The sequence below is a fragment of the Chanos chanos genome, chromosome 1, assembly GCF_902362185.1.
Source record: "Chanos chanos chromosome 1, fChaCha1.1, whole genome shotgun sequence".
Taxonomy (NCBI): domain Eukaryota; kingdom Metazoa; phylum Chordata; class Actinopteri; order Gonorynchiformes; family Chanidae; genus Chanos; species Chanos chanos.
In genome coordinates this window covers 45,484,493-45,502,857 of record NC_044495.1, presented here as the reverse complement: position 1 = coordinate 45,502,857, position 18,365 = coordinate 45,484,493, and the positions used below count along the sequence as shown (strand labels likewise).

The window sequence follows — 18,365 nt, the reverse complement described above, 5'->3', positions numbered from 1 at the left end:
ACTGAGAAGTTTACGGAGGTAATTTATACAATGTGTATTTCAGAAATCCTTTATTTATAAATGTATTTATGGCTACTGTGCATATTTAATGGATTAAGCGCGTAATGTTATTTATTGCTGCCGTTAGGCTACAAACACTCGCGTTGGCCCTGCCTAACCGGACAACCAGGGCAGACTACTGAAGTTAAGGTAGTCTGGTTATTTATATGTATATGTATACTTGTCTTTTAAACTTTCATTCAATGGGATTGAAGCTGATTATGTGTTTTATTTCTTTTTGCTCTTATTTTTGTTCTCCAGACGGTTGATGTAACCACTGTTTTTCCCACCGCGGTTTTGCCACACACACTAATTAGGCTAAGCCTACTCATATTACAGTATGAAATGTATGATAGGCTAGCAGACTACCAGGCGCTTGCTAGCTTTTAGCCTGTTGCCATAGTAGAATTATGAACTTGTAAAACCAATTTTTGTTTGGTATTTTGGCGAGGTTTTCATTTCTTTTCCTTACTTTTTTTTGGGTCTATGCTGTGGCTGAGGGGTGACTTGTAGGGGGAAGTACGCTAGGCCTTTGCACTTCTTATGTGTGTTGTGAGTTGAGTGTATAGGGCCTAGACTAGTTTGGCTCCTGTTTGATGTGTAGTGAATAGCCTTTGTGATTTGGCTCCTGTTTGGTGTGTAGTGAATAACCCTTGCCATTTGGCTCTTGTTTGGTGTGTAGTGAACTGCCATTGTGACCTGGCTCCTGTTTGGTGTGTAGTGAATTGCTAGAGAGGCTTGGCTCTCCTTTGATGTGTAGTGAATAGCCTTTGTGATTTGGCTCCTGCTTGGTGTGTAGTGAATAACCCTTGCGATTTGGCTCTTGTTTGGTGTGTAGTGAACTGCCATTGTGACCTGGCTCCTGTTTGGTGTGTAGTGAACTGCTTGAGAGATTTGGCTCTCCTTTAATGTGTAGTGTGTAATGGTTGCTTAAAAGTCTACCTTTGTGTATGGCATTGTCGTGATAAGAGAAACATGTATTTGTTTTTTTAATTTTTATCACTTAGTTTAAATGCTGTACATGTTTTCAGTTTCCTATGTTTAACACGGCTTTTGGGGACGGACTTTTATGTACACCTTTATGTTTAAATGTGGAGGAACGGGAATGACGTACTACCTGTTGTCGAAGCATGCAAACAGGAGAGCAAGTCGGCGTTTGGAGGTCTCGCAGACGCGGAACTACCAGGAGTTTGTTGAACAGTTGATCTACCTTTCTGCTTATGGATTATATTGTTAAAAAGAAAATCACTGGAATACTGCATGACGAGGACCTTATTTTTCTAAACGGGACGCTCTGGTGAGATTGCGTGTTTTTTTTTGTTTGTTTGTAGACCACGGCGTCTCATTTTGCTTAAGCCGAACATTGGAGGATTTTGTTTTCGTTTGGGACTTTATTCATCAAGGGAAATATTCTGCTCAATTTGTTGTGCTCCTTGTAGTGCTCGTCCAAATCGAACGCGGTCTAATTCGATTCATATTAATATATGTGTTTTTTGCACAGCAAGCAGAGTCTCCTATGTATTATTTTTACGGTGATCAAAGGGTGAGTTTTGTCGGTTGTTACTTACTGCTTCCAGTCATTTTCTTAGGCCCAGCTGGTAGCGTCCGTAGGCAGCAGAAATCAGATCTGCCCGTACCTAAATTTTGTGTTGTGCTGTTCTCCTTAAATTTTTAGTTAGGCGAATTGTTACAGAGTGGTGGCCCGTACGGGGAGCAGGATTATTTTACTGATATTGTTGTTCATTATAGATGCTGACTAGTGTAGTGTAACAATTTTGAGTTTTGTTGAATGTAATTGGTTATTCTGAGTGTAATAGGGTAGCTGAGAACACACACTCAACCCTACATTGCATAAATACCTTCATTGTCTTTAGTACATACCCAACACCACATTGCATACATACCTTTATTGTATTTAATACAAATACAACACTACCTTGCATATATCTCCCCTGGTTGCATTACTATTCCCACAAACACTATGTCCATGATGAGGAGGACGCTGAAGCAGTCGCATTGACAGAACAGCTTCAGGAGCTTCAGTTGAGAATCGAGGCTTTAGAAAATCGCCACAAAGAAGCGGTTGACAGCACCCTCAATCGTGGAGATGGTCTCAGAGCTGCAATTGAGACAGTTGCTAAAGAGGCAAAAGAGTATATTGACACACAGCTGCAGAGGTTCGATCAGGCCGTGGTGGCTTGTTTGGAGCGAAGGGATAAACGGTGGGGAGAAGAAATGAAAAAGGCCCTCAACAAAAATCGTTACTCCTGGAGGCCAACCAGTTTTTCCACTCCTGCAGTGCTAGTTCCTGCCAGCCGTCATCCAATCGAGGGTGATGCTACTCTCCCCTCTCAACATGCAGCCTCAGCCAAACTGCCTATTAGAATGGAGTTTCCCCAGTTTGGTGAGTCAAGGAGTTCTACAGACGTCACTGATTTCATTGAGCAGTGTGAGAACTTTCTTACTCTCAGACCATTAAGTGACATTGAGCTCTTAGGCACTCTCAATGCCGTTCTAAAAGGGCTGGCATGAAGTTGGTGGTTAGCTGCCTGCGGCAAAATATCCAGTTGGACAAAGTTCAAAAGCGCTTTCCTTGAAGCATTCCTACCCACAGACTACCAGTCTGAGATAGAGGAGCAACTTTGTTCAAATGTGCAATCACCCACGCAGTGCCTGAGGGACTTTGCTTATGATCACCGTGCGCTCTGTCTGAAGTGGAGTCCAGTTATGACTGAGGTAGAGATCGTGCGGCGCATCCTCAGTGCATGTAATCCAAGGTTGGCCAGTGGCCTACTTGGCATTGTGTCTACTGTAGATCAAGTGGTCAAGGTGGGGTCTCTGAAAGAAAAGGACTGGACTAACTCCAAGGATTATTGGAGCCGTGTTCAACAGTCCAACCCTACAGACCGCTCTTCCAAAAAGGCCAGCAAAAAACCTGAATATGGTCAGGGCCGTGGGCATAGTGCAGACGTGGCCTCTGTGCTGGGTGTTCCAACTCTCCTGGTGGTGCCAATAGGGCTCCGTGGCTCAAAGGGTGATGCTGTCCTTGATACTGGATGTACGCACTCTCTGATGAGTAAATCCCTGTGGAACAACGTAAAGAAGGCAGGTGAGACACTGTGTGGCAGTGACAGCCAGAAGTTCGTTATGGCCAATGGACAAGAGAGTAAAGCGATAGGGAAGACAGCCTTGCTTCTTACCCTCAACAATGCCCACATCACTGTCACCGTACATGTGCTTGAAGACGACCAGCTGTACATGCCTTTGCTGCTGGGCCTAGACTTCATGTGCACAAGCCAACTCATCCTAAAGCCACACCTGGGGAAATACGTCATGCCAGGGGGAAAAGAATATAAGTTTTTACAAAAAGCTCAAGACACACTGCAGTGGGGTCATGCAGAGCCTGCAGTCAACTTTTACATGGCTGTAATTGAAGACTCCAATGACAAACAGCCTGCAGTTCCACTCTTGGTGGCTCAACCTGAGGTGGTTAGGCCACTGCTGCAGAAGTGGCCTTCAGTTTGGTCAGATACCACTGGTACCACCGATGTCATAAAGCACAAGATTCTGACTACAGATGAGCTGCCAGTGCGAAAGAGAGCTTACAGAGTATCACCACAAAAGCAAACAGTCATTTGCTTTTTGGTACTGGCAGGTGGCCATGGACGAGGAGAGCAAAAAGAAGACTGCTATGATTACCCATCAAGGCCTATTCCAATTCAAGGTCATGCCATTTGGTTTGAGGAATGCTGGCGCCACCTTCCAGCGGTTGATGGAAAGTGTTTTGGGGAATTTGAAGGGCAAAATCTGCTTCGTCTACATAGATGACATCATTGTTTTCTCCAGAACTCAGGAGCAACATTTGCATGACCTTGAGGCAGTGTTCCAAAAGCTGCATCAGGCCCATCTAACCCTCAATGTTAAAAATGCCATCTCTTCCAGACTCAGTTGACCTTCCTTGGCCATGTAGTCTCGGGTAAAGGGGTGGAAGTAGACCCAGCAAAGGTTGATGCCATCACGGCCTATCCAGCACGCACAGACCTGAAAAGTCTACAGAGGTTCCTGGGGTTGGTAGGTTGGTACCACAAGTTCATCCCTAGGCTGGCAGACATTGTGGCACCACTGAATAACCTCAAGAAAAAAGGGGTACCCTGGGAGTGGTCTGCACACTGCCAGATGGCTTTTGAACACCTTAAGGGCTTGTTGCAGTCACCACCAGTGCTGGCTCAGCCGAGGCTACATCTTGGCTTTCAGGTTCACTGTGACTCTAGTGATGTGGGTCTGGGGGCTGTCCTGATACGGATCATTGAAGGGGAAGAGCGAGTCATCGCCTTTGCTTCAAGAGCTCTCCATGGGGCGGAACTGAGGTATTCCACCTCGGAAAAGGAATGCCTGGCAGTTGTTTGGGCTGTGGAAAAGTGGCGTCACTATCTAGAAGGGGAAACATTTGATGTATTCACAGACCACAATGCTCTAGCCTGGGCATTTAACTGTCCCAAAACATCATCCCGTCTCACCAGATGGACTCTGCGCCTACAGGCATTCTCATTCCGGGTCCATAACAAAAAGGGTTGCTGTAATGTTGTCCCTGACGCTCTGTCCCACGCACCTCCTCCAGAAGAAGGTAATGTCTGTGTGGCTGTTGCTAGATCTTATTGGTCAGACCTCCTCAGTTCCCTTCAAGACATTGAAACGGCTCAGCAGACTGACACCTTATGCCAAGAGCTCGATCAAACCGTCACCCAGCCTGCACCTGGCCGCATTCACTTTCAACAACAGCAAGGAGTGTTATACCGGGGTGTGCCCTCGAGGTATGGTGGATTCAACTACCAGCTGGTTGTTCCTGCTGTGTTGGTGCCGGAATTTCTGGCTTACTTCCACAACAGCCCTTTTGGAGGTCATTTGGGGAGGATGAAGACGCTTCTGAAAATCCTGGAGGTAGCATGGTGGCCTACAGTTCGGAAAGATGTTTGGAGTCATGTCCAGGCTTGCCATACTTGCCAGCAGTACAAAGGCACTAATGACAAGCCAGCTGGTCGTCTCCAAACAACAGAGGTCAAAGCACCGGGTGAGATGATAGGAGTGGACTTCATGGGACCTTTCCCTTCTAGCAAAGCCCGAAATGCAGTTCTGATGGTGGTTGTGGACTATTTTAGTAAATGGGTGGAGCTTTTCGATGCCAAAACACCAAAGGTCTGTCAGATCCTAAAAAATGACATCTTCACACGCTGGGGGGTTCCGGCCTACCTGGTGTCTGATCGGGGCCCCCAGTTCACAAGCCAACTAATGTCCAGCCTTTGTGAATCCTGGGGTGTGGCCCAAAAGCTCACTACGGCATACCATCCCCAGACCAACCTGACAGAGCGGGTCAATAGGACCCTGAAGACAATGATTGCCTCTTTTGTAGGGAACCACCATCAAGATTGGGACCGGTGGCTGCCTGAGTTTCGGTTGGCCATCAACACAGCAGTACATGAGACCACTGGCGTGTCCCCTGCTGTGTTAGCCCTGGGTCGCAAGCTCAAAGGCCCACTTGAACGTTTCTTACACCAGTCCCCTGCACCCAGTACATCTGCATACCACACACTACATTCACACGCACAGATTCTGAAGGAGGTTGAGAGACACGTCGGTGTAGCCAAAGCTAGACAAGCCAGATATTATAATGCACGACGCAAAGATGTACGCTTTGCTGTTGGGGATCTGGTCTGGATTAGGTCACACCCATTGTCTAAGGCCTCGGCCAGATTCTCTGCCAAGCTTGCACCCAGATGGTCAGGGCCTGTTAGGGTAGAGAAAAGGCTAGGTCCCATAAACTATTGTGTTCGTTGGCTGACTGATAAAATGAAGGTGGACAATGTAAATGTGGTAGACATGAAGTCCTGCTATGGCCCTGGTAAGCCGCTGGCTGGGGGGGGGGGGGGGGGTGTAATGGTTGCTTAAAAGTCTACCTTTGTGTATGGCATTGTCGTGATAAGAGAAACATGTATTTGTTTTTTACATTTTTATCACTTAGTTTAAATGCTGTACATGTTTTCAGTTTCCTATGTTTAACACGGCTTTTGGGGACGGACTTTTATGTACACCTTTATGTTTAAATGTGGAGGAACGGGAATGACGTACTACCTGTTGTCGAAGCATGCAAACAGGAGAGCAAGTCGGCGTTTGGAGGTCTCGCAGACGCGGAACTACCAGGAGTTTGTTGAACAGTTGATCTACCTTTCTGCTTATGGATTATACTGTTAAAAAGAAAATCACTGGAATACTGCATGACGAGGACCTTATTTTTCTAAACGGGACGCTCTGGTGAGATTGCGTGTTTTTTTTTGTTTGTTTGTAGACCACGGCGTCTCATTTTGCTTAAGCCGAACATTGGAGGATTTTGTTTTCGTTTGGGACTTTATTCATCAAGGGAAATATTCTGCTCAATTTGTTGTGCTCCTTGTAGTGCTCGTCCAAATCGAACGCGGTCTAATTCGATTCATATTAATATATGTGTTTTTTGCACGGCAAGCAGAGTCTCCTATGTATTATTTTTACGGTGATCAAAGGGTGAGTTTTGTCGGTTGTTACTTATTGCTTCCAGTCATTTTCTTAGGCCCAGCTGGTAGCGTCCGTAGGCAGCAGAAATCAGATCCGTCCGTACCTAAATTTTGCGTTGTGCTGTTCTCCTTAAATTTTTAGTAAGGCGAATTGTTACAAGTGAATTGCCCATGTGGGTGCCTTATTGCAGGTTATATTCCAAGTGTAATCCCTAGTCTTTCCTCTAGGGGATTTTAGCCACAGCTGACCTGTTGGAGCTCGCCTTATGATTTATTCCATAAATCTTTATTAATTTCTTTCTTTCTTTGTCATTTCTATTGTGTTTTGTATTATAAATAAATATATCGTGACTTCATAACTCTGAGCCCATATTTCAGCTTGAATAGTAATTTATTAAAGTGAGTTAATTCTGGTTCACAAGTCTCCTCCCTTCCTTTATTCATTTAATTGAATAACTAAACCTGTGGTGAAAGTACTCCTAGTGACATTGGGTGGGTTACACAAGTGTCCATCACTGACAAGACAAATGAGGAAATCACGGCAGTGTCTTCTCATTTAGTTTCACATCTGGTCAGAAACCAAACTAGGTAAAAACTCAGGATGACCTCTGCTTTAATTCACAAATCAAATAGCATTCTGCTTTGGGGAGTATTTGATATTTAGACTCATCAGGAACAGGCGATTTTGATGTATCTGATAGCTCATTGACTCAGAAAACAATCTGTTTAGCACTATGATAATTAAGCCCTGGGGAGATTTGAGCTCTTTCTGTCATATTTTTAGATTTCCAGTCTCTGGTGCCAGAGGACGCAGCAGACCAAGCAATTTTAAGATTAGCAGCAGGTGACAAATCCAGTATCTCTGTGTAGCGATGGATTAAAGTCACCTGAAAAACAATCAGTCTTAGTCACCTCGTTCTCACAGTTCTGCTCAAAGTCAAGAACATCCAGTTACAATTAGAACATCACTCTCAGCTACAAAGCCTCAACATCTAAAAGCCAAAGAAAGAAATTGTTAAATGATCCGAAACCCCTCTCATTATTGGACCGTATTTGCTCTCTTAATGTGGTTCTGCTTAGTTGAGAAAGATAAAGTGGAGGGCTTAAGTACAATGTCAATATTATATTGCAATAGGTGAAAGGCAAACTTTTAACATGGACAAAATTGGAATCACGCCAGCTGGTGGCAAAGAGCATGACAAGGAAACATGGAAATGTACAGAGGCAATCATGGAAATATGTGGAAATGTACAGAGGCAATAATTGTAAGATGTGTTTTATAACCCATTCAGCATGAAAAATGACAATGGAAACTACCGGCTGAAAATGCCTGCTGTCAGTGTGTTTGCACTGAAGTAACCAGAGCATTGAACTGACTGGCAGACAGTTGCAGTGCAACTGAAAAGCATATTAAAACCTGCGTATGTACAAGGACGAAGTCAACACGTACATAAAACCGTTTTTCTCAGACTCTGTACACTCAGTAGGCTCCTTCAAAGCCCCAAGCCAGTCGTCTAATGAAGCTATAAAACCAAACTGCTCCAATTTTCAACATTTGGGCTGTTCAAAAATGATTTGAATGGATATTTAGTGCTGTATTACATTCGGAAAAACATAAACAAAATGTTATTGGGACAGTATTCCACTGACATAAACAGGGGGACATCATCTGCCTAAACATGCTTTATGAACCAATCAGATCATAAATTAGATGCCTGAAAGTTTAGAGATGCCTGAAACTTGTAATATCTTGTAAGTTAACTTTCTGTGGATAGACAAGTTGGTGTGTGGATAGCCTGGGGCGGCTAATAAAGGTGATATAGGCATATAGCGCTAAGCTGTATGCAAACTGTACCTGAAGTCTAAACTTTTGCTTCTCAGTGGGCTGTTTATGTCAGCAACGACCACACCATTATAAATAGTCTTATAAAATGTCTCCCTAAGGTCTCATGCAATCTGGGAACAGCTCACAAATCAAATAATCAATAATCAAAGCACACCGCAGATATTTTTATTGTTGTTATTATTATTATTGTTCCTGTTTGGGCAGAGTATACCATGTCTGAGTGGCTGTTTACTGGTGTATTACATGATGAAGTGATAAGATGCAGTTGAAATAGGCTTTACGTGAGTTAAGCTTTCTGCAAGTCAATGTGAATGTGTTGCCAAGGGGCCTGGTGGTGGAAGTGGGTGTCTTTTATGGGCATACTTTTTCATTCTGTGCCCACTGATGACATTGCATTCCAAAGCATATTACTGAATGATTGAAGTAACCTCAGCATCAAAATAAATCTTTTTTTGGAAATGAAAATAAGGATTAATTCCATATTTCACATATTCAGATGCGGATGAAGTGTACCTTGGTCAGATTGAAGGAGACTGAGAAGTCTTTGCAAGTCATGTGAGTTGGAATCAGTGGCGAGACCAGAAATTTTAAGATGGGTGGGCTTTTGTGAAATAGGGTGGGCCAGTATTTTGTACATTCAGATTTTTGTCTAATGACCATGTGGAAGTGCCGAGACCGGCTTTTTAAAGTGTAAGTTTACATCTAATAAAACAAATGTAAGTTAAGTTTCTGTGATTGCACACACACACTGTGAACAGTGACTTTGTCCTCTGCATTTAACCCATCCAACACACCAGTAGTGAACACACAACAGATGCAGGAGTACTCTGTGCCCGGAGACATTAGGGTTAAGTGCCTTGCTCAAGGGCACACAGCCTGTGGAATTTGGGCCTGGGAATCAAACTGGCAACCCTCCAGTCACAAGCCCGGTTCTCTAACCTTTAGACCACGGCTGCCCAAGAAACGTCCCCGACGTGATGCATCATTCAGGCATTAATTCAAATCAATTTATTTCTGCCCACACAATGGAACACGATATCAGTAAACAGCATCTTTCGATATACTGTACTCTGAAAATGTAAACTGTGTGTACCATTTGGCTGAGAACGATCTGGTCTTGCCATTCTTGGTAGTGCGGGAAAACTCTTGTAAGTTGGGCTAAGTAGCTGGCTCTTGAAGCTCTTGTCTGCAGACAGACTACTTTGTGGATTCTCATGGAGAACAGGCTGAGAAAGGGTGAGAGGAATTGGAAGGTGCAAGGAAGAAATTGAGGGCACTGGATCGTCATCATCAGATGGCGTGTATAGGTCTGTATTCCTTCTCTCCGTGTTTTCCTCTATGCATGGTTTTTTAATAATCAATGATGTTCGACATTATTAGGCTACAGCGGCTAGTTTATAAGCTTGCCTAATGGCTAACTACAGCTAGCTAACGCATATGGCCAATGTTAGTAACTGATGCAGCTAACATTGACGTAGCTAGCTAGGTCTGAGCAGCCTACCCAGTCATATAAAGCGTAAGACTTGAAATTAAAGAAACTCGTATTTCTAAAAGTATGTGGAGCAGAATCATAATTTATTAAACACATTTTATTTTAACTTATTTTCTCATGTGACAAGCTATGTTGTTTTTTTCCTTCTCTCATTTTCAAACCATAGGCTACAACACTTTTGATTGGGTGGGCCAGCTGTCAGACTGGATGGCACTGGCCCACCCTGGCCCTTATGTGGCTTCGACCCTGGTTGGAATTGCAGCCTCCGTAATGAATGATGGGTATACTCACTCCTTTGTCGTAACAGTCAGGATTTGCATCGTCCAAACAGCATTTCTCTGCCAGTTTGGCCATTTCTTCAGCCACACATGTTACCTCTTCAAAAGTGCCGTTTGGAAACTTCTGACTGTACACAGCAATGACACTGCAGAAGATGGAAATGATACATCACATTCACAGATGCACATGCATGCACACACACACATACACACAAAATGAAAAGTATAGCAATGAACTAAGGGTGTCTGAAGGGTCAGATGTGTACAGAATAGGGCTGCCCCTGACCAAAGATTTTCCTTGTGGACTAGTAGTCATTAGTTCAAGCCATTAGTTGACTATTTGTCACACGTTTATGATATTTATTTAATTATTTAAAAATATATATTTTTGGGGGCGTCAGAAAATGGTTTGAGTTCCAGGGCTGTGAAAGAATGTTATAAGTAACATTGTTAACATTGTGCTACATTACAGACAAATACAAAATTGTAATAATGAGCCTTTGAAATATAAATTTTACAAGTGTACACAGGAAGCGAGCTGCCTGTTAACAATGCTAATGGCAAAAGCGGTACCAACTAAATAACAAATAATGAAATGCTTAATCTTTTGGCACACAGCACCACATTATCAAGACTTTTTTCTTGTAAAATTAAAGTAAAACTTTTTTGATACTTATGATAATGGTGATGTGCCAAAAGATGAAGTATTTCGTTATTTGTGAAACCTACACTAAAGTATCACTTCCCAAGATGCTCCACGTTCTTCACTTTAACGCAAACTCGAAATCTCAGATTTTTTTCCCTTCAATGCTGCCATGATACTCTGTCCTACGTTAGGCTACTTACATTTTTAAGATGAAAAGTCATGTTTGAGGTTGATGAATGATTGGCAAATGTTTGCATGCAGAGTTTGCATGGCACCTTCTTGGGGTTGTCCTTTGCACGCTGGAAATGATCCCACGCTTTGGATGATTTCATGCCCAACATAGTCTAATAACTTTAAAGACAAGGCGCTGCTCCCGAATGGAGCCTGAGGGTTTTTTTTTCTTCTGTGCCTAACCAACCAATAAAAAACTTGGTCGACTAAAGGCTCATTCATGCTTGACGTTAAATACGTATACGGATATGGACAGAGCCCTGTATCCATACGCTGGCTGTGTCCGAAATGGCATACTGCATACTACTCGCATACTAATAATGACGTAAAAGTAGTAAGTAGTATGCAGTACGTGAAAAATAAAAATTTTGCAGTACACGACAGTTACCCGGATGATGTACTACATTGGCGAAAATTTCTAGTATACATCCCGAGCTCACTTCGCCGACTACTGCATCCCATGAAGCAACGCGGTGATTTCCAACTGTCAAAAAATTTTAAAAACATGGCGGACAGCGACAGAACCAGCTTCAACTTCAACTGCAGCTGCAGTTCCGAATATAAATGTATCAGTTGCATATTTTGGTGTAATAAATCTTCATACGCTTTCTTATACGCCTACTTTTGATACATATTTGTGGTTGTCGTGTGTTGTTCGATTTTAACAGAACAGATAGCCCAACCGATAGCAAACGTGTAGTACACTACACGAAAGTGCTCATAATTGCGTACCATACTGTATACTAGTGTGTGGAGTAGTGCGCAGTATGCAGTGTATACTAGGTTAGTATGTAGTATGTAGTACGGTAGTATGCCATTTCGGACACAGCCTCTGTGTTCATTTAATCCGTATTTGTGCACATCCAGTCTGCACATGTGCGTAACTACGTAACCGGAAACGCAACTTATTCTTACCCAATTTGTACCATGCATGTGTGAACACAACACTTGATGGCAGACACCGAGCTCCGCCCCGTGTTCGAAATGCTCACTTGTTCACTCACTCACTAGAGAATAACGGTTGACTGCTGATACATTTCGGACACTATTTGGACGTTACACTGCAACATAATTATGCGGCGGATATTCGTAATTATTATCTCTGTCGCATAAACATGCGCCAGAATATCTGCACCTGGTTGGTATGTAAAGACTCTGCTTTCATGAGACACTCCGCAATGTATGATGGTCTAAGTTGATCGATGTAGGGTACAGCTTCTGTACACTACCGCTGTGTCTGAAACAGCTCACTAGTGCCCTATATGGTGAGTCCGCCATTTTGTAGTGCTGTCCGAATATGTAGTGAGAATTATTATACCCTATATAGTTCACTCAAAGTATCCCACAATGCATTGTGAAAAGTAGGGTACAACCGATTTACCCTACATCAATCAACTAAGACCATCATGCGTTGCAGCCTGTCTTGTGAAATCAGGCAAGGCTTTACAGACCAATCAGATGCAGAGGTTCTGGCATTTGTTTATGCGACAGAAATTAAACAATATGAATATCCGGTGCATAATTATGTCACAGCGTAACATCCTAATAGTGTCCGAAATGTATCAACAGCTGTCTGCCCGTATCCCCTGGTGAGTGTTCTATGTACTAAACACCACATAGTGAGTAGGGGGTAGTCAGTACGGAGCGATTTCTTACACAGCATACATTTTGCTGTGCCTCGCGACGATTCTGTAGGGCACTATATAGTGTCGTAAAATTTCAGTTGAGATTTCGAACAGTGCTACATTTTGTAGCGCTGTTCGAAATCTCAAATGAAATTTTACGACACTATATAGTGCACCACAGGATCATCGCGAGGCACAGCAAAATGTAGTGTACAGGAGCTGCACCCTACATTGATCAACTTAGACCATCATACATTGCGGCCTGTCTCGTGAAAGCAGAGATTCTTTACATACCAATCAGGTGCAGATATTCTGGCATTTGTTTATGCGACAGAGATAATAATTTCGAATATCCGGCACATAATTATGTTGCAGCATAACAAATAGTGTCCGAAATGTATCAACAGCAGTCAACTGTTATTCCCTAGTGAGTGTTCCATGTCGCAAACACTAGTGAGTAAGTGAGTGAACAAGTGAGCATTTCGAACACAGGAAACTTATTGGCTGCAAACAGTTGCATAGAATAAATCAGAAGTTTTAGGTGTATTATCATACCTTTTGAAAGACAAATGTGATCATACACCAACAGAGCTTAAACGATATACATTTCTTGACACACAAAGTTATTGTTTATTAGATTAGATTACATTAGCCTCAATTTAGTTGTGCAGAGTACAAGTACACAGCCACATTTAACCAGTGTCCAGCCAAAAGGGAGTGTGCGGTGGAGTCAGTGTCCAAAAAAAGTCAAAAAGTCTAAGCGTTTATTGTATTGCACAGTTAAAACAACAACGTAAAAAAATCACACATGCGGACAACGGATTGGGCAATGTCGTAAAAGAGATTAAATTCTGTGCGTGCGCTGACTTTAGCGCATGTGCAGACCGGATTGGGCAGCCGGGACGGATCGGGCACTTACAGGCGCTACCCAATTTGCGGCAGAAGTACGAAAGTCTGGAAGTCCGGTCTGCAACATGCAAGTGCAGCAAGAGTAGTTTACAACACTAATCGATTTGAATTATGACACTGTGCTTTTACGACACTGGAAGTGTCCAAATTGTGCAGTGACAATCTCATTCGGCTAGAAAATGAGATAATGAATAAGAAAATAAGAAAATATAAAATGAGAAAATAAGTAAAGATGTATGGAGGGTAATGAATTCTCCTTGATCCAATCGGTCAGATGTCGTTGTTCATATTACATATGTGCATTGTGTTGTTTTATTTCAATTAAAAAACAAAAGAAATTGAAGTCACTTTCAGCGTATATTCATTGTAATGTAAGAATGGACAGTTGTCATAAATAGAAAACTATATTTATATTAACCATTCACTAATTTACCATTATTTTCTCTACTTTAATTACTACTCCAATCTACTTTACTACTATTACTTTCCTATTACTAAAATACTATTTACAATTTACTGTATAGTTTACTAGAATATCTGGAAATATGAAGGCTCAGCAAAAATAATGATTATTAATAATAGACTGGACTTCCGAACTTTCTTACTTCCGCCGTGAATTGGGAAGCGCCCAAAGAGTGATTTAGCAAGAAACTGCCCCCTGGTGGATGTATTGCTTAACATCCATGCCAACGTAAAGGACGCATGGAAGTATGTGGGCAGTGACGATTGCATCATTTGAAATGGACGTATTTATTTTCATACATAAAAGGGAGCATAAATGAGCATTGAGACTCTTCTCATTGACTAATGGTTTAGTCGACTATTGGGGGCAGCCCTACTACAGAAACAAATTAATAATCAGACACTGATTGATTTTATAATAGATAGAATTGTTCTGCTGGTCTTCATAAGCCAGATGTCTGTGGCCTGTAAGAATGTAAGCCTTACTGTGTATTGAGTGAAAGTTTCTCTCTTCAGTGGTGGGGCAACAAATTATCAGATCATTTTCACAGTTTAGAGATTTAGATGATCCATTTGTAGTTAAAAATGTCATTTAGTTCATTAATACTCATTAAATGTGTTTTTGACATTAAAAGTTTGAGGGGAGCACATGATCTTTACACGGATCCTCCCCTGTGCTGAAATCAAAACAGCCGATTCAGGGCTGGTGTGTGTTGTTTTAGAGCGCGGTGCTGGAGGTCATAACGAAAGACCAGTCCAAAGTTCATTTAACAGACACACTCCTCAAAGGATGTGAGAAAAAAAGACAATCAAAAATGTTTATTCAGTGAAATAAGAACATCTTGGTATTTGTGTAGTATATTAAATAAAACTCTAATTTAAAGATTTATGAAAGTGAGTAGTAGTTTCCAATTCCTTTGTGGTCTCTTAGACAGGCATGATGGAATCATTATTATTAATACTTACACTTCTCTGAATTTAGCGCTTCCAACAGCCTGCAGACCCTCGCAGATTTTTTCTTTTTCATAACTCTTGCCTGTGGGAGACATGATATTAATCTGTCTTTAAAGGAAAATACAGACATATTTCTGAGCAGCAGTTTCTTGTATATTGCAAGTGGAGAAAATTGTGAATAATTGTGATAAAAGCCATGCAGTAGTGTGAGTTGGCTGAGATGGGAGGCTGGTGACTGAGTAATGCTGACCCACAGACTGAAACAGATGTTACATGCTTTTATTGGGCATACATGGCTGACTAATGCCCTAAGCCTCAGCCCAATTGCATTAACCTTAATTCATAGCTCTAATGCCATGATGCAGTTGTAACCCATTCGATAGATGCGACGTGAAGCCAGTAGTACAAAAAAGAAAACCTGCAATAGAATTTGAATAGATATTTTTCATACCGTTGTCTTTCGCCAGGGTATGAGTAAACGTGCCCAAAATAATAATGATCACTGGGATCCACATCCTTTTTTCATGCAGTGCACGGTAATCTCTTTCTTTTAATTCCACAGCCAAACTGATGCTCTATTTCAGTGTGACCAATGTTAAATCTGCCATGTGAAAAATTAACCACAGCCAGAGCCCACAGTTGCGCAAATGTTTGAATATAAACAAACCTCTGGCCTGCTCCTGGTCAGACAGAGAACAAACAGGGCACTATTAATATCCTAATTATAATCATACTGACCTAGTAATAAGAAAAGTTCTGAAAATATTACTCACTATTTATTTATGAAGGTGGTTATGAGGAATTGGTGTGCATGCAGCTTTATTTCAATAATGAAATGCAGCAGTAATGCAAATGAAGTGTTTGATTACAGAGCACTGCTGGTACACATTTTAAAGGCGAATGTTTTTGAGTGATGCTTTTGGGTATGGAACAGGGTGATTATATTGCTTTGGATATTACCTTCAAAAATCCACCAAGAAAACAAACCAAAAATACACAAGGTTCAGCTGTTACATGTTCTCTAATGCAGGATCTATACATGCAGAATGTGCAGCTCTGATAATGTACTATAATGTGTGGCATTATATTCCCTCCAGCCTAGTACTGGATATGGAATTGTGATCTGGGTGTATCCTAGTCATGAGTAACACCAGACTCTAAAAATTCTGATTATTTTTGCTATGTCCTTTCACTCAGAAGATTCACTGTGTGGTCAGCAGACCAGGAGACTTCACATTGAGCTCTCTGAAAATGAGTTCCAACTTCTACATGGTGACAAATTCATAAAGTGGCCCAGAATGAGACAAGACCTGCCTGTGGGGACAAAGGTCAAATCCAGCCTTGAGATGGGATTCAGACATTTTTCCTGGGAAATTTGAATGGCTTCCATGCCAGCTGTGTCGGACTGTGGACATGCTGCTCTGATACACTGCTCCGACATGTTATTCTGATGTTTAGCTGCAGTGCATACCCAGAAGTTTGTGCGTCAGCACTCAGAGCCAATATTAATGTGGAGAAATAATAATGAGAGAAAATACTCCAAGCATTGAGCTGTGCTGTCATGCATGACGATAATTTAGATTTAAAGAAAGTAAACAAATCTTGGAAGAGGGAGATGCCCTTTTGTATCTGTTCTAGGTCTCTCCGAAAAATAGGACCTGACCGATTGGGAACTGTGACCTTTTACTTTGCTGACGAAAAGACGAATCGCAAAGAATTACTGTCCTCACTATTACCAACGAGGAGTCTCCCAGTTTTCAGCTGTCCCTATGCTTTGAACGCATGCAACTTTTGAATTTTTTTGTTAATACATGTGTTTCCAGTTATGGGAGGCATGAACACAATAGCTGGCTCATGTGACAGATAGTGTGAATTAGTATATTACTCTAAGTAGCTTGACCTTGTCTTTCATATTCTCTTTATCACATTCACAGAAATGAAATATTCATGCGTGCTGACACCACCATATTATAAAATCCTGTAATCTACCCAGGCTATTTTACATATGAATAGGAATGTGGAAAAAAAACAAACAAACTGAAGGGTCCATGCTCACATAACCATCAATTTCAGCAAATCATTGAAGGAAGACAACTTAGAGACAAGACAAGACAACCTACACATTTAATTAATGTTGACAGAGGTATGGTCACTTGTCTGGACTCTCTCTTTATGGGTCTTAGAGGTCTTTGTACAATGAGGGCCTGGCTATGAAACTAATGTACAGAGACCTAAGGTACTGCTCCATATATGCCCAGGTAAAAGACACAGAAAATGTTTGACTGTTCTCTGATGAAATTATTCATGTTTGTGGTGTTTTGAGTAGCTGCGGTGATCTGTGTCCAGCTCAGCTCACTGGAAATACTGCCATCAGAGCAGAATTAATATGCATCAGACATCAGGCATTGATATAAGTGGCCAAAGAAATTGAAAGCATGAACACAGCATCTTTTAGAGCCACAGCAAGATGAATCACACATAGTGGTTAATGTTAATCACACACTGTAACCATAGGAATGGATTAGGGGTCAAAGCTCTGATCTGCCTGTGCTTAAAAATCCAGAGATATTTGGTTGGTGATGAAATGTGAATATTCCAGTCTGGAGCCCCGACACTCTAACACAGACTGCACTATTTTCAGTCCACATTTCAAGGCTTTCAGACTTCAACTTTTTAATTAAAATTTTGCATCACACAATAAATACAACATGAATATGTGCAAAGGCTTGCATATTTTAGGGGGCAAGATCAGAAATATGCTCTCCAAAGGAAGTGATTTTTTTGGAGGATTAAAGATAAAACAAAATATGTACACTCAGTATATTGTTTATAAGAATGTTTACCATAGTTTATGTTCAAATGTTATAGAGAGTCTTAATGAACAGCCTCCCCTTGCCTGCGGTGAGCTCTAGAGAGTAGCATTCATAATTAGATAACGTTTGTACAGGGCATTTAAAATGAAGACATGGGGCAGAATACTCCAAAGGTTTTGACTGTGTAATATACATTAAAAAGTGGAATGAGTTTTGAGCTTTGCTTTTACTGTTTGTATGGATGTTGAATTCTGTCGATGTCTCGCAGTGTGAGTTAGTCATTTTCCTTTTGGGCCTCGCTGAACCACCTGCAGACGTTTTCAATTTCTTTCAAATGGTTATCAAATTCCTCTGTGTCGGTTTTTCACGGATGCTCATTTTTTCCTGTGACATTGGCAGCCGCTTTCAACATGGCAGGCCTTAAATTTACCGCATTAATCGGCATTCCCACCCCAGCCAACCTCCTCAGCCTCTGTCTGTCTAAGGACCAAAGGCCCTAAGGAGCATTTTAAAGTAATCATGTTGGCC

General features: G+C 41.8%; 1 protein-coding gene across 2 annotated transcripts in view; it reads right to left on the bottom strand.

Moving 5' to 3' along the window:
• Positions 1-15,600, bottom strand: part of gc (GC vitamin D binding protein) — a 46,123-nt gene extending 30,523 nt beyond the window's left edge. Inside the window, exons 1-3 of one of the 2 annotated variants that reach the window (XR_004025249.1) lie at positions 15,476-15,600; positions 15,037-15,106; positions 10,211-10,343 (exon numbers count right to left, since the gene is read on the bottom strand). Coding sequence is in view for 1 of the 2 variants with exons in the window: in XM_030772729.1 (XP_030628589.1) it covers positions 10,211-10,343; positions 15,037-15,106; positions 15,476-15,539 (267 nt within the window). In the remaining variant the exon portion in view is untranslated. The remainder of the gene's footprint in view (positions 1-10,210; positions 10,344-15,036; positions 15,107-15,475) is intronic. The other variant, XM_030772729.1, reaches the window with a different exon arrangement.
• Positions 15,601-18,365: the final 2,765 nt, after the last annotated feature.